General features: G+C 38.6%; 1 protein-coding gene across 1 annotated transcript in view; it reads left to right on the top strand.

Moving 5' to 3' along the window:
- Positions 1 to 16,149, top strand: part of UBXN4 (UBX domain protein 4) — a 47,769-nt gene extending 31,620 nt beyond the window's left edge. The window contains exons 7-13 of the mRNA XM_054477881.1: positions 1,291 to 1,345; positions 2,097 to 2,261; positions 3,928 to 4,055; positions 7,456 to 7,558; positions 10,155 to 10,286; positions 11,270 to 11,472; positions 13,831 to 16,149. Coding sequence (XP_054333856.1) covers positions 1,291 to 1,345; positions 2,097 to 2,261; positions 3,928 to 4,055; positions 7,456 to 7,558; positions 10,155 to 10,286; positions 11,270 to 11,472; positions 13,831 to 13,969 — 925 coding nt within the window. The 3' untranslated portion in view covers positions 13,970 to 16,149. The remainder of the gene's footprint in view (positions 1 to 1,290; positions 1,346 to 2,096; positions 2,262 to 3,927; positions 4,056 to 7,455; positions 7,559 to 10,154; positions 10,287 to 11,269; positions 11,473 to 13,830) is intronic.
- Positions 16,150 to 17,019: the final 870 nt, after the last annotated feature.

The raw sequence follows: 17,019 nt of genomic DNA on the forward strand, positions 1-17,019 counted from the left end.
ACCGTGCCTGGCCTATTTTATTAGTTTTTGAGATGGGGTTTCATTACATTGCATTACACTACCATGCTCAGCTGATTTTATATTATTATTATTTTTTTTTTTTCTGAGACGGAGTCTCACTCTCTCACCCAGGCTGGAGTACGGTGACATGATCTCGGCTCACTACAACCTCTGCCTCCCAGGTTCAAGCGATTCTCCTGTCTCAGCCTCCCGAGTAGCTGGGTTTACAAGCGCTCACCACCACGCCCGGATGTTTTTCTATTTTTAGTAGAGACAGGGTTTCGCCATGTTGGCCAGGCTAGTCTCAAACTCCTGACCTCAATTGATCCACCTGCCTCGGCCTCCCAAAGTGCTGGGATTACAGGTTTGAGCCACCGTGCCCAGCCTAATTTTTTATTTTTTGTAAAGACGGGGTCTCAAGTTGTTGCCCATACTGGTTTCGAACTCCAGGGCTTAGGCTATCCTCCTGCCTCAGCCTCCTGCAGTGCTGAGATTACACATGTGAGCCACCACACCCAGCCTCCATTTGTTTGTTTATTTCAGACAGGGTCTCCCTTTGTCACCCAGGCTGGAATGCAGTAGCGCGAACGTGACTCGCTGCAGCCTCGACCTCCCGGCTCAAGCAATTCTGTTACCTTAGCCCCTAAAGTAGCTGGAACTACAGGCACACGCCACCACGCCTGGCTAATTTTTGTATTTTCTGTAGAGACAGAGTTTTGCCATGTTGCTCAAGCTGGTCTTTAGCTCAAGAGATCCACCGACCTCAGCCCTCCCAAAGTGCTGGGATTACAGGCATGAGCCACTGTGCCCAGCCTCCATTTTTAATTGATGAACTTCTTACAGTTGAGAATGAAGTTGGTGTTAGTAATTTGGTATTAATAATTTGCTGGCCTTAAGTTTTTATTTTTACAGGTTTTTTTGTTTTTTTTTTTTTTTACCATAGTGCTGTTTAGTTTTATATAAGGAGTAGAGCATTTATAAGTCACTGATTTATGTATTTGTTTGAAAATGTATTTGTAGATTTTAAAGTCAATATCAGGTAAATCAGAAAAAAAGGGAAACTAATCATAAGTGGGAAGTGAGGCATATAGAGTGAAGCTAGGCTTCTGATGGTCTCTCGTTGACTCCAGGATTTCTGTAGGGGCCTGAAGCCAGGCAGATAAATAGTTGCTTGCTTTTTGTTTGTTTCTGTATTTCTCCAATTGTTTTAGCTAAATCCATCTCCTAAATGTGTTTTATATTATATTAATATGATGTGTCTCAATTAGTGGTTTTTTTTTTTTAATACAGACTAACAAAAAAACTTGAAGAAAGGAGAGAAGAGAAAAGAAAAGAGGAAGAACAGGTAAAGTTCATGCAGTTAGCATTGTTTTGTCCTCTCATTAACTGAGGTTGTGATTGATTATTCTATACAGTGTGGCAGGCCTAGAGTGACTTCCTAGTTTTAGTTCAGTGTTGCAGCACTGTGAAGATAATTCCTGTTTTCTCTAGTATAGTCATAGTATATACATTTTTTGTGTTCTTTTCGTAAATTGCTATGAATAAATTAGACCATGCTTTTTCCCTCTGCAATGATTTTTTTTTTTTACACTAAGAATAAAGGGACTTGAGCTAAAATTGTTTGGCTTGAGGCAGAACAAAGTTTTAGTTCATTTTTGTGAAAAAATGTGTAGACATTTTGCTGAATTTTTCCTCTCCTTTTAAGCATTCTAGCACATGGTTCATTTTTCTCACCATGTATACCTAACTGTGTAGCATTTCTTTGGAGTTCTAATATAGGAAGGTTACCATTTCATTCAAGCCGAATACATGACTGCCATTTTGTCCCTGAAGGGTAATATATTTACCCTCATGACTAAAGACCTGTAATTATGCTTGCCTTCAAATTACACTGACTACATTATTATCTTAACAGACCGCTGGCAATGATTTATAGATTGATGGACATTTGACCATTAACTGTGCCATTAATAAACTCGTCTAGACTTACTTTTTATGAAGTTTTATTCTTTTAACTGCAGTTTTCCTTGCATTCAAAATAATATCTGGGGCAGATTATCAAGTTTTTGGATCATAAAACTTTTTCTTTAATTCAGAGAGAAATTAAGAAGGAAATTGAGAGGAGAAAAACTGGAAAAGAAATGTTGGATTATAAAAGAAAACAAGAAGAAGAATTAACAAAAAGAATGCTGGAGGAAAGAAACAGAGAAAAGGCAGAAGATAGGGCAGCTCGAGAACGTATAAAACAGCAGATTGCATTGGTAAGTCTTAAGTTTCCAGACATTAGTGAAATTGTTTTTCTGTGCACAGTAGCTTTAGATTACTACCAGACTGTTTACACAAAAATAGTAGATTTTAGTGACTCATAGACTACCAATCCTGAGCTTCCTTTTATTAGAAATTGTAAATGAATTAAAATAGTTAAGATTAAAATTGAGTTGATTTTTTCAAAGTGATTTTTATTCATATTTTGTTAATTTATGACTTTTATCAGCATTCAAAAAGCAGCTTTTAAAGATTCCCTAGAAAATAAGCTAAGTACTAGTACCTACTACTAGTAACTACTAGTACTAAGTACCTAGTAGTTCTTCTCTAGTCACGGGCACACTTTTTTGCAACATTGAAAGGATTTAGGCACATCATAAAGCTTAGTTTGCAACAATTGCTTTTAGAATTCATCAGCTGCAATACATATTAAAACCATCCTGCCAGGTGTGACTCATGCCTATAATCCCAGTACTTTGGGAGGCTGAGGAGGGTGGATCACCTCAGGTCGGGAGTTCAAGACTTGCCTGGCTGACATGGTGAAACCCCATCTCTACTAAAAATACAAAAATTAGTCGGGTGTGGTGGTGGGCGCCTGTAATCCTGCTACTTGGAAGGCTGAGGCAAGAGAATCGCTTGAACCCAGGAGGTGGAAGTTGCTGTAGGCTGACATCGTGCCATTGCACTCCAGCCTGGGTGACAAAAAGCGAAATTCCATCTCAAAAAAAAAGAAAGAAAAAACCCATCCCTACCTTAATATTTTTGTTCATTTGCTCAGTCAACAAGTATTTGTTGAGCATTTATTATTTATTTATTTATTTTTGAGATGGAGTTTTAGTCTTGTTGCTCAGGCTAGAGGGCAATGGCGCAATCTCGGCTCACTGCAACTTCCGCCTCCCGAGTTCAAGCAATTCTCCTGTCTCAGGCTCCCAAGTAGCTGAGGTTATACGAGCACGCCAACATGCCCGGCTAATTTTTGTATTTTTAATAGAGATGGGGTTTCATCACATTGGTCTGGCTGGTCTCGAACTCCTGACCTCAGGTGATCCACCCACCTTGGCCTCCCAAAGTGCTGGGACTACAGGCGTGAGCCACCACGCCCAGTCTTGTTGAGTATTTATTATGTGCCAGACCTTGTTCCAGGCTTTGGAGATACAATAGTAAGTGAATTCATTTCCTTGTTTCCTTAATAATAATTCTGGTCTCCGACAGTTGATAAAAGTAAAAAATAACAGTTCCAGAATGTTAAAGTTCACATATGATGTTAGAGAATTTCAGGCAGCAAGGCACAGTGGCTCACAACTGTAATCCCAGAATTTTGGGAGGCTGAGGTGGGAGGATTGCTTGAAGCCAGGAGTACAAGATCAGCCTGGGCAACAAAGTGAGACCCCACCTCTACAAGAAAAGAAAAAAAATTAGCTGGGCATGGTGGCGTGCACCTGTAGTCCCAGCTACTCTGGAAGCTGAGGTGGGAGGATTGCTTGAGCCCAGGTGTTCAGAGGCTGCAGTGAGCTATGATTGTGCCACTGCACTCCAGCCTTGATGACAGACCAAGACCCTGTCTCTTAATAAAAAAAAAAAAATCCATGCATATTTGTTTGGAATTGTGTGAATTGACCATTCTGGCAGTAAAGGTAATTGCTATTTAATGATGTTTTAAAGGACCGTGCAGAGAGAGCTGCTCGTTTTGCAAAGACAAAGGAAGAAGTAGAGGCTGCCAAAGCTGCTGCCTTGCTAGCCAAACAGGCAGAAATGGAAGTCAAGAGGGAATCTTATGCAAGAGAAAGAAGGTACTATATTTCATGCTGAAACATCTCTGTGCACATAGGGCCCGAGGAGAATGATTATAGGCTGGTTTTTAACACTGATGTATACTGTAGTTATAAGCAGTCCATTCCAGGGGACATATTGATTAATTTGACAGCTCCCAATGATATCTCTCATTTCGTGTGAGTGTACACTAAAAAAGTACTACATAAATGACTTTAAAAGAGGGCCCAATAAATACCTATTTTCCAAAGACAGAAATGATTTGTAACCAAATGAATATAATGTTTATCTCATACATATTAGGATTCTTTAGTTTTCAGAATCCCCTATCCGATAGGATTAAGCAAAAGAGGAAATACATTGGCTCTGCAGTTCAGAAATCCAAGGGTGAATTTGGTTAGGCATAGCTGTGTCCAACAATCTAAAGGATACCATTAAAATTTTTCTCTCTCTTTTTAATTATTGATTTCTTCTGTTTTAGCTTCATTCTTGGAGAAACTCTCCAAATGGTGTCAGGAGAGCCCAGCACCTCCTGGCACTTTCAGGACCTTGAATTCACGATCCCAGACAGAAGAGATTTAACCTTTTCTCTCTCATGCCTGTATCAGTCACTGAGAATTCTGACTGCCCCTGTTTGGATCATGTGGCCACCTTCAGAGTAGTCAGTGTCCACATGTGTGGGCCCTCTGGTTGGAGGAGGTGACATGCCCAACCTTGTGGTGAAGGAGGTGGGGGAAATGTTTTTGATAATTATACCAGAATGAAGGACACATAGCAGGGTAAGAAGGCAGTTCCCAAAACAAAAATATGCTGAAAAGACAAAAAAAATTTAGATTTCTAGTACACCTTGCTAGTTGGATTATGGTTAATACTTATTGTCTTCTCTGTGCCTTTTCATACTTCTGTATTGGACAGTTAACAAGTAGTATTTTGTAATGAGAAAAATTTTTAAAAATAATTTTCCAAAAATAATGAAGTAATAAATTTAACAAAAGTGTAAGATTTGTGTGCTAAAAATGACAAAACATTGTTGAAAGATTTAAGATCTAAATACATGGAAAGTATCCTATGTTCATGGATAAGAATACTTAATATTGTCAAGATGATAATCCTCCCCAAACTGATCTAACTGATCTATAGATTCAACATTCCTATCAAAATTCCAGCTGGCTTTTTTCCATAAATTATAAACCTAAAATTCATATGGAAATGCAAGAAACACAATAGTTAAAACAATCTGGAAAATGAAGATGGATGACTCATACTTCCCAATTTTCAAACTTACTACAAAGCTATACAGTGATGTAATGGTGTAAGATGAACATACAGATCAGTGTGATAGAATGGAGTCTCTAGAAATAAACCCTTACATTTATGAACTGTTTATTTTTGAAAAGGGTACCAAGACTATTCAGTGGGAAAGAAGAATCTTTTCAACAAAAGGTGCTTGGACAACTGAATATCTACATGCAAAATAATGAATTTGGACCTTTACCTCACACCATGTACAAAATTAACTTAATGGATCATCTACCAAAAAGTAAAACTGTATAAAATATATATTCTTAGAGGAAAAAAGAGGAATATATTTTTGTGATCTAGGAGTAGCCAATGGATTGTTAGACATGGCACTAAAAGCACAGGAACAAAATTTAAAAATAGGTAAATCACACTTCCAAAATTTAAAACTTTTGTGCTTTGAAGGATATCAGCAAGAAAGTGCAAAGAAGCTGGGTGTGGTAGCTCACGCCTATAATCCCAGCACTTTGGAAGACTGAGGCAGGCAGATCACTTATGGCCAGGAGTTCAAAACCAGCCTTGCCAACATGGCAAAAAACTGTCTCTACTAAAAATACAAAAATTAACTAGGCATGGTGGTGCACACCTGTAATCCCAGCTACTCAGGAGGCTGAAGCATGAGAATCACTTGAACCAGGGAGGCGGAGGTTGTAGTGAACTGAGATCGCACCACTGCACTCCAGCCTGGGCGACAGAGTGGGACTCTGTCTCAAAAAAAAAAAAAAAATGCAAAGAACAACCCATAGAATTGGAGAAAATATTTGCAAATCATATATTTGATGAGAGACTTGTGTCTAGAATATAAAAATAACCTGTGACTCAATTATAAAGACACCCAGTTCAAATATGTGGAAAGGATTTGAATAGACATTTCTCCAAAGAAGATAAACAAATGGCCAGTAAGCACATGAAAAGATGTTCAACATCATTAGTCATTAGGGAAATCAAGTCAAAACCACAATGAGATACTATTTCACACCCACTAAGTATGCCTAAATGTAAAGAGAAAGTAATAAGTGTTTGTGAGGATGTGGAGAATTTGGAACCTTTCTATGTTACTGGTGGGATTGTAAAATGATGTAGCCACCTTGGAAAACAGTTTGCCAGTAACGCAAAATGTTAAACATAGTGTTACCATAGGACCCAGCAGTTCTACAGCAGCAGTTTATACAGCAGTTTATATCCAAGAGAATTGAAAACGTCCACACAAAAACCTGTACATGAGTATGTATAGCAGCATTAGTCAAAATAGCTAAAATGTGGTAATAACCCAAATGTCCAGCAACTGAAGAATGTGTAAACTGTATCTCATACAACAGTGTTTTTCAGCAATAGGAATAAGAACTGATACTTGCAACAACATGGGTGAACCTTGAAAATACAATTTCCATGAAAAAAGCAAGTTACAAAGGTCACATACTGTATGATTCTGTTATATGACATGCCCAAAATAGACAAATCCATAGAGATAGTAGATTAGTGGTTGCCAGGGTCTGGAGGAGGGAAGGATGGGGAGTGACTGCTGATGGGGTTGGAGTTCCTTTTTGGCATGATGAAAATGTTCTGGAATTAGATAGTGTTGGTAGTTGCATAATTCTGAATATATTTAAAAATCATTTAATTGTACATTTTAAAAGGCTTAATTTTTGTTTGTTTGAGACGGAGTCTCTCTCTATTGCCTAGGCTGGAGTGCAGTGGCGTGATCTCGGCTTACTGCAACCTACACCTCCCGGGTTCAAGCAGTTCTCCCTGCCTCAGCTTCCTGAGTAGCTGGGATTACAGGCAGGCACCACCATGCCCAGCTAATTTTTGTATTTCTTAGTAGAGACAGGGTTTCACCACGTTGGCCCGGCTGGTCTTGAACTCCTGACCTCAGGTGATCCGCCCACCTCGGCCTCCCAAAGTGCTGGGATTACAGGCGTGAGCCACCACACCCAGCCTAAAAGGGTTAATTTTTTTATATGAATCTCAGTAAAGCAGTTATTAACAAACAAAAAGATCTGATATGGTGGAAAAAACTATTGTCATTGCACATTTCCACTTCCATTTTCTCTAACTTAATGATATTGTTAGAGAATATATAGAGGTGAAGATTGTGACTTTAATTTTCTTTTTTCATAGCACTGTTGCAAGAATTCAATTCCGTCTTCCTGATGGTTCTTCCTTTACAAATCAGTTCCCTTCTGATGCTCCTCTAGAAGAGGCAAGGCAGTTTGCTGCACAGGTAAATTTATGTCTTGAGTTGTAGTAAAAATAGATATGTAGGTTACTGAATTATAGGAAGGGAAAATTTCAAAGCAGAAGTTGAATGTGAGTGAATTGTGACCTCTCCAGGAGGGAGGCACAAGGCGCCTCTGAGATATTGTGGAAATTCTGTCGGGTGTTAGTGCATATGGGAGTAACATAATCTGCTTTGTTTGTAGAAGTAGGAATTTGCTGATATTGTATAATAGGTCCTGGTAACTTTTCTTTTTTAAAATTTTTTGAGACAGGATCTCACTGTGTCGCCTAGGCTGGAGTGCAGTGGTGTGATCACAGCTCCCTGCAGCCTCGACCTCCTGGGCTCAAGCGACCCTCCCACCTCAGCCTCCTAAGTAGCTGGAACTTACAGGCATGTACTGCCATGCCCAGCTAATTTTTGTACTTTTTGTGGAGACAGGGTTTCACCATATAGCCAGGCTGATCTTGAACTCCTGGGCTCAAGCATTTCTCCCACCTCAGCCTCGCAGTGCGTTGGGATTACAGGCGTGAGCCACCCAGCCCAGCCACTGGGAACTTTTTTCACTGATTAGTAGACTCACTGAAGGAGTGACAAGCAAGTGATTTCCCGAAGGTCTGATGTGAGGGAATTGTCCCACTCCCCTGAAATGGAAGCAGTTTTTCTCGGTCCTCTCTCCATTTCCTACAGATTGCTTAGGGGCTGGTCATTTTCCTATGATTTACCTTTTGGCTAAGGAAAAAGAGGCAGTAAACTTTATTTGACAATAGTATCTTCTTCAGGAATTTACTTCCAAAAGGTGGCCTTACTCAGAATCTGAATGGAATATATATCTTAAGATATGAGTAGTTTTCAATTTATTTTTATTCCCTGATTGATTCCTTATTCAAAACAGATTCTGAGCATCAGATGTCCTTTGGGTTCTAGGCTCATTATATGTATCAGTATTTTTTTCATATGTAACTTCAAGATTAAAATTAGGGAGTTGGGTTCAGATCTTTCCGCCAGACCTTTTCTCCACATTTGGTCTTCTTCTTGCACTCGTGAACTAGGCTGGACGATGTAAACGTTTATTTTAAAAACTGTTTCCCCCTAAGCTTTATAGTAGAAATAGTCCCAAATAGGTGCTTTCATTCTTCTTTTGTCTTGGAGCCTCCCACAATGTGTCTCCTGTCCTGAGTTTCACTGCTTTTGCCACAGGTAAATGGAGAAGGGACTACATCTTTGATTGCATGTGTCCTATTAAAACTCCACCTCAGGCCAGGCATGGTGGCTCACGCCTGTAATCCTAGCACTTTGGGAGGCCGAGGTGGGTGGATCACGAGGTCAGGAGTTTGAGACCAGGCTGACCAACACGATGACCCCATCTATTCTAAAAATACAAAAATTAGCTGGGCGGGGTGGTGGGCGCCTGTAATCCCAGCTACTCGGGAGGCTGAGGCAGGAGAATCGCTTGAACCCAGGAGGCAGAGGTTGCAGTGAGCTGAGATTGCGCCACTGTACTCCAGTCTGTGCAACAGAGCAAGACTCCATCTCAAAAAAAACAAAAAACAGGCTGGGCGCAGTGGCTCACGCCTGTAATCCCAGCACTTTGGGAGGCTGAGGTGGGCAGATCACGAGGTCAGGAGATCGAGACCATCCTGGCTAACATTGTGAAACCCCGTCTCTACTAAAAATACAAAAAATTAGCCAGGTGTGGTGGCAGGCGCCTGTAGTACCAGCCACTCGAGAGGCTGAGGCAGGAGAATGGCGTGAACCCGGGAGGTGGAGCTTGCAGTGAACTGAGATCACACCACTGCACTCCAGCCTGGGCGACAGAGCAAGACTGTCTCAAAAAAAAAACCCCAGAAAACAAAAACTCCACCTCAGTACAGTTATCAAGTTTTGTATTGTGTATATCTTTAGAACAGTGAGGGGTATGTGTGATCTACGGTAAAAAAAAAAAAAAAAAAAAAAAACAAAAACAAGTTAGTCTCCTTCTTTGGAATCTTCTAGGGAAGGATACACAGATGTCTAAGATTTTACAAGTGATTTTTGTATATAGAAGACTTAAAATTGTGAGGGTGACTTATGGTGCTGTCCATTGTACATTCCTGGATCTGGGATTATGTGTATCATGTAGGTTGATTATGGACCATTTGTGCTTTGAGACAAGGAGGAGGCTACACTTCCTGAAGGTATATATGAGGGAAATACTGGTCTAGTCCAGATTCTTAATAGGGATTACCTGTAATCCAAATGTGTGTTCATGAGACATTGATTTTGCCAAAGGATAGTGAAAACCTAATGATGAACTGCAACAGTACTTAAAGGAGATACACAATTGTCCATTTTTACTCAATTTATTTGTGTGTTTTTAGGAACTATATTTTGCTATTTTGTGGTCATCTTTGAGTTATAGAAGCTTTTAAAAACTGTTTGGACTTGATAGCTTTTCAGCTGCTTAGGGGCTGGAAGCACAATTTTATACCTTTTTTTGAGTTTACATGTAAATGAACTTTTAAAATTAAGGCAATTTTAATTAAAGCAATCATTTTGGATTCATCTGAGTAATACCTTACTTTTAAAGGCACCCTTTAAGTTTTTAAAACTTATTTTACAGACTGTTGGCAACACTTACGGTAATTTTTCATTAGCAACCATGTTTCCCAGGAGGGAATTTACCAAAGAAGATTATAAAAAGAAGTTACTGGATTTGGAACTTGCCCCAAGCGCTTCGGTGGTAGTGTTGCCAGTATGTATATACAGATGCATTTTTTTCTCTTCTTATCGTTTTCTGTTTATCATACTCTTCTTATAGTTAGGGGAAAGGAAGTACAGAGGTACACTGTAGGTAATTAAAATTCAAGTGATCCAATAATTAGATGAATCTATAATTCCATTATCCTGTGCTTTATTTGTATTGCTGATATGACTTGTGAGACATGAAATAGTTTAATTTTCAACTTTTTTCTTCACCTATTTTTGTGTACAAAAAAATGACCAATAGGAGAAGACAATGAGAAATGCAGATTATCTGCCTAATCCACACATTTAGTGTCTTTTATTTATATATGCTCTACTGTTTGCCAAGTTTTTTAAAAAAAATTATTTTAACCTAAAAATAACATGAATATTCAAACAGATTATCCCATTTGATCTGCACAACAATATTTTAATCTCTGGTGAAGAAAAGAAGCTCAGACAGCTTAAATGACTGTTGCCAAGGTCCTACCTTAAGTGCCGTAACTGGGATGAGAGCCTGGGTCTTCTATGTCCTGGTTAACATAGTTTTCCTTGTTCTATACTAGATGTGCCCTCCACCCCAAAACAGTTAGCTCTCCAGTAATCAGGACTTCATTGTTTGAACCTTTTTTTTTAAATCAGCAAGAAAGACTTTTAGTTGGCTTATTTCACTGAGAACTACTTTCTAGTTTGTATATTACAATTTCTCTTAAACAGAGCTCCAAATATTATAACATAAAATTACAATTGTATATATAATATACAATTATATACAATTGTAATATTGTATATTATAATTTATCTTTAAAACTCCTGGGAGTCTTCAGAAGTTTATATATACGTGAAAAACAGCAAAAGATACCATTTTACCCTCTTGAAGTAAACTGAAATCAGTAGGACCTCCTTTTCCAGATAAAAGTTTTATCTGGAACCTTGGACCTGATGTGATTGTGCTAATGTAGTCTTTATCTAGGTTTGTTTATTAATTTCTAGGCAGGAAGACCAACTGCATCCATTGTACACTCTTCCAGTGGAGACATTTGGACCTTGTTGGGAACAGTGCTTTATCCATTCCTTGCCATCTGGAGATTAATTAGCAATTTCTTGTTTAGTAATCCGCCTCCCACACAGACTTCAGTGAGAGTAACATCGTCAGAACCCCCAAACCCTGCATCATCTAGCAAATCAGAAAAAAGGTATTTGTGTGTGTTTTCCCCATTTATAAAATATGTAAGTCATGCCCAATATCTTTTTTAAAGTAAAAAGTTGAGTACTTTGCCTTTCTGTATATGTCCTCTCCAGTTCCCACAGTGGAGGAGAAAAACTCCGATGCTCTGAAACTTTATTATATCATCTCTACTGCAAAGCTCACTACCTGCGTTTTCTCAGCCAGCTTTATAAAACCAATTTTTTGGAAAGCAGCTTCACCTCTACTGGTTTATTGTTTCATTCATTGAAGTTTCTTTACCCCGTAACTATCAAGGCAGACTTTTTTTTCTAGTAACCTCTTTCTTGCTAACCATGTTTTGCTTGACAAGATAGTTCATTGCATTAATCGTTCAGGGTCGTCTTGCATAATTACTGTAGATGAACTACTCTGCTTTGATCATTTTAACCCTGTTGGTTCTTTTATCTACCGGCTGACAGCCTTGTCTGGATCATTCAGAGAAGGACCAAATTGCGGAAACAGGTTATTCCTTTGAAAATTCTCTCTCAGATAATTATTTTGTACTAATCCCTTAACCAAGAGGCCAGGGCCTGATGCAGTGGCTCACACCTGTAATCTCAGCACTTTGGGAGGCTGAGGCGAGAGAATTACTTGAGCTCATGCATTCAAGACTAGCCTGGACAATATAGTGAGACTTTGTCTGTACAAAAACAATTTAAAAATTTGTCAGGCACATGTCTGTGGTCCCAGCTACTTGGGCGGCTGAGATGGGAAGATCACTTGAGCCCAGGAGATTGAGGCTGCAGTGAGCCAAGATTGTGCCATTGCACTCCAGCCTGGGTGACACAGAGTGAGATCCTGTCTCAAAACAAAAACGAAACAACCTTTATAGCAGATAGCATGCAATGGTTAGCACAGTAATACAACACTGACAATTTTAACTCATATCTTTGTTAAGATTTTATATACTTGAAACAGGTTAATGGGAAGTATTTTCCTAGAAAGTAAGATTATGCCCCTTTCTAATAATTACATAATAATGTAACTTACTGAAATGGACACCTCTGTTAAGCACTCTCTGAGGCCTTTTATAGGCATTATAACAAATCTTCATGCCAGTCCTATGTGATAAGTAATAGAAATTCTTTCTTCTCTGCCCTCAGTATGGAGAAGCCCTAGTCATGTGTTTATGGATTCCATAGGTAATGACATATAAGTATTGTGATTGGGCTGCTTTGTCCTTTATCTTATTTCATAACTGTTAGGCAGGAAGACCAGTTACCTACTAAGTACATTACTCTAGTGAGGACAGAGGGAAACCCAAACAAGGCTGAATCTTAAAACTCATACTGAGCAATGGGTGGGAACATTTAATACTGAATTACTGTATACAGGAGAGCTCGTTGTGTGGTTTTTTAAAACTTTTTTCAGGCTGGGTGTGGTACCTCATACTTGTAATCCCAGCTCTTTGGGAAGCTGAGGCGCAAGGATCACTTGAGGCCAGAAGTTTGAGACCAGCCTGGCAACATAGTGAGGCTCCATCTCTACAAAAAAAACTTTTAGTGAGCTGTGTGTGATAGTGTGTGCCTATAGTTTCAGCTGCCTGGGAAGCTGGGGCAGGAGGATTGTGTGAGCTCCGGAGTTTTGAGGCTGTAGTGAACCGTGATCGTGCTGCTGCACTCTAGCCTGGGCAACAGAGGGGAGACCCTGTCTCAAAAAAGAACAAAAAACAACACTTTTTTCAAATAAGAGAAAGGTCTTAGATTGGAGCAAAGGATGGAATAAAAGGTGTGTCAAAGAGAGGGTGAAGCTTTGTGTTCCACCATTATTTTTCCTTTTTTCTCTCTCCCCTCTAGAGTTATAAAAGTCTGTTGGCTTAAATTTTATCCTTATACCTTTGTATTTTCAGATGAGGAAGTCCTCTTCATTCTTAATTGTTTATAAATAAGTCATTCTTGAAGATTTTGCGAAGGATTAAAAATTGACCCTTTCTGTCAAGCTGACTGGAGCTTTGGATAGTCTCTAGGGTGCTAAGTTGCAAATGTTTTAGTAGATATGTCAGCTTGCATAAATAACAAAGGAAAGATTAGTTGGCAAATGGTCACACTCCTCTAATGCTTAGTAAGTCACTAAGAAACAGTGGAAATGGAATACGTGATTTGGCTGGCTGGCTTGACTTAGAAATCAGATGAAGCTAAACTACCAAAGACTACTAAAGTCTAGTACTGTGTTAGTAGATATAATGGTCTCCCATGGACTTTCCTTACTTTAGATGGCATTAAAAGTAAAACTTAGTTGCCTGTACTGATGGAAGTTGGAAACAGCTTGTATTACTATTGTTTTTATTTTATGACATCTTCCCCTTGCTCCCTCTTTTTCATATCAGGGAACCAGTGAGAAAAAGAGTGCTGGAAAAACGTGGAGACGACTTTAAAAAGGAGGGGAAAATTTATAGATTAAGGACTCAAGATGATGGTGAAGATGAAAACAACACTTGGAATGGAAATTCCACTCAACAGATGTAGTGTGACAAGTATAATATGTGCAATAATCATTGTTTCTCTTACGATTTAATTCAACTAAAATTCTACTGGAGAAGTGGGACTGCTTTATATTTTCCAACTGGTCTATAAAATGTCTCTTTATTCCTGCTTAGTGGGTGTGGGTTGAAGGTGTTTAACTCAGAAAAGTGAAGACAGGAAATAACTCTGCTAGGTCCTTGCTTATATGGCAACCACTGCTAGAAGCCTAAAAGAACCAAAAAGTCTGCCGCAGCCTGCCTCCATCAGCTTCTTATTTAGTATTTCATATGCCCATTAGCCCTGTGCTGTCAGATGACACGTTTTGTTTAGAGCTACTTTGCTCCAAGACTCTTAAGCCCAAAGTAACTGGTATGTCACTGAGTAGCTTGACTCTGTGTCAGAGCATTTTAACTAGCCACTCAGATGAGAATTTATGTTTAACTTCTATTTTTACTCATCAGCTGCAAGCAAAATCTTGTAGTTTTTAATCTTAAACACTGAATAAAAAAACTTTCCCCTAAATTGGAATGATCTTAGTTTTGCTTTGAGTTTTGTTATCTAGCATCTTTTTGTTGCACAGGGCTCTCTATTGAGGTCCTATGTCTCTAATTTTTTTTTTCCCCAGTATTGCCCTGGAGCTGTCTCTGGAAAGTAGCTGGCTAGGTTACCTTAACTATCACTGAAGAAAGAAATTTTCTGACACACACTGATGCCATGTGACTTGTCTCCTAAGTCAGTGAGGCATCACTTTGTTTGCATAAAGTATACGGTTTGTTAAGGCCTTTGTTCTCGTGCGATGCAAAACAGCTGCTAGTCTGCAACCGAGTTTTCCCTCTCACCTTTGACTGAAGTTTTGTCCTCAATAATTACACAAGGACCTAGAGTACCTATAGGACAAAAAGTGTAGAATAAAGATATGCCTTTAGTCATTTGGTTTTTCTTAAAAAGTTGAGATTCTTAATCTGACTTACGTGTTACTTTATCCATATGTCTTTGTTAGTGGAGACCACTAAACTAATGATGTTTGAAAACAGTTCCTCTGTTTTAGATTGGAAGATAGCACTCTAGAGTGGACATATGGAAAGACTGTGACTTTATTTTGTAATGGGAGGAGGAAATTTTTTCAGAGCAAACTTTCTATTTTTTACTTGTGAAATAACTGTCTTTTTAAAATGGTGACAGTGTTGGCAAGGAAACAGCAACACAGGCTGTGCTGTTGGTAGGAGTGAAAACCAGTATAATTCTTCTGAAAAACACTTATCAGAAACTTAAAATATTTCATGCCGTTTGATCCAGTAGCTTCTTCTAAATCATAAATGCAGACAACGTTTAGGTAAAGACATAATCATTAAGTGTTATTTATTTTACTCAAGAACTGGAAACCAACTAAATGCCTTCTGTAGAAGTAATTTTTGATGAGGAGAAATGGTACAATACTAATTAACAACTTGGTTTAACATGTTTACTGAGCATCTGTTAAGTGTTGGGGGAAAAAGAAGCAGGATCCAGAGCTATAGGTACAGTGTGATCTCAGCTTTGCAAACACATTTTCTACATAGATAGTACTAGGTATTAATATATATGTAAAGAAAGAAATCACACCAAAACATTAATAATGGTAAGATTGGTTTATGTGATTTCAATGGTATTTTTGGCACCCTTATATATGTTTTCCAAACTTTCGGCAGTGATGTAATTTCCATAACTTAAAAAGTGAGTTTGAAAAAATCTTCAGCAAGCATCCCATTTAAATAAAGGTTTGTCATGTTTAAAAAATACAGCAATATGTGACTTTTTAAAAAAGCTGTCAAATAGTTGTGACCCTACTAATAATTATTAGAAATACATTTGGAAAAACATCGAGTACCTCAAGTCAGTTTGCCTTGAAAAATATCAAATATAACTCTTAGAGAAATGTACATAAAAGAATGCTTCGTAATTTTGGAGTAGGAGGATCCCTCCTCAATTTTGTATTTTTAAAAAGTACATGGTAAAAAAAAATTCACAACAGTATATAAGGCTGTAAAATGAGAATTCTGCCCCCTCACCTCTTACCCCAGTACTATTCTCCAGAAGTAATCTATTAACAATTTCTTATGTAATTTTCAGAAAATTTGTATGCGTATATAAGCAAATATGTAATCTTTATTTTTTAAATAAATGGGATCATATTATATATTCTACCCTGCGTCTTGCTTTTTTGCTTACATAGTCTTGAGATCTTTTCCTGTCGACACCAAGCTACCTCATTTTTAATGGTTGCATAGCATTCTGCTTGATGAATGTACTGCATTCAGCTTACTGTCCATGCTCTGGTGGCATTCAGTGGTTATTACACATTTTTGTTTTTCTGTTACAAACATTGCTATCGTAAGCAACCTTGGGTGGGAGGTATAGTCTTACTGTGAGAATATACCTGTAGAATATGTTTGTATAACTTGCTAAGTGAAAGAAGAGTGTTTGCAGTTTGGATTATGAAAGATGCTGTTGCATTGCTTCCTCTACAAGCTGTGTGAATTTGAACCCCTACCAACAGTCATGAGAATGTCCATTTTCTCACACCCTTGCCAACACTGTATTATCATACTTTGTTAGCTTTGTCAAAATGACAGATGAAAAATGATATAATCTCGTATGCATTGTATTTATCATGAATGAAGTGAGCATCTTGATGTTATTGATGAGTTTGGCTTATCTTGAGAACTCTGTATTCCTTGCCAATTTTTGTTTTCATATTTTTCTTACTGACTACTGTGTACATTAAAGCCATTTGCTAGCATATGCGGTAAATATTTTCTCCCTTTTTTTTTTTTTTTTTTTTTTTTGAGACAGAGTCTCCCTCTGTTGCCCAGGCTGGAGTGCAGTGGCGCAATCTCGGCTCACTGCAAGCTCTGCCTCCCGGGTTCACACCATTCTCCTGCCTCAGCCTCCCGAGTAGCTGGGACTACAGGTGCCCACCACCACGGCCGGCTAATTTTTGTATTTTGTTTAGTAGAGACAGGGTTTCACCGTGTTAGCCAGGATGGTCTTGATCTCCTGACCTCGTGATCCAC

The sequence above is a fragment of the Pongo pygmaeus genome, chromosome 11 (assembly GCF_028885625.2).
Source record: "Pongo pygmaeus isolate AG05252 chromosome 11, NHGRI_mPonPyg2-v2.0_pri, whole genome shotgun sequence".
Lineage (NCBI taxonomy): Eukaryota > Metazoa > Chordata > Mammalia > Primates > Hominidae > Pongo > Pongo pygmaeus.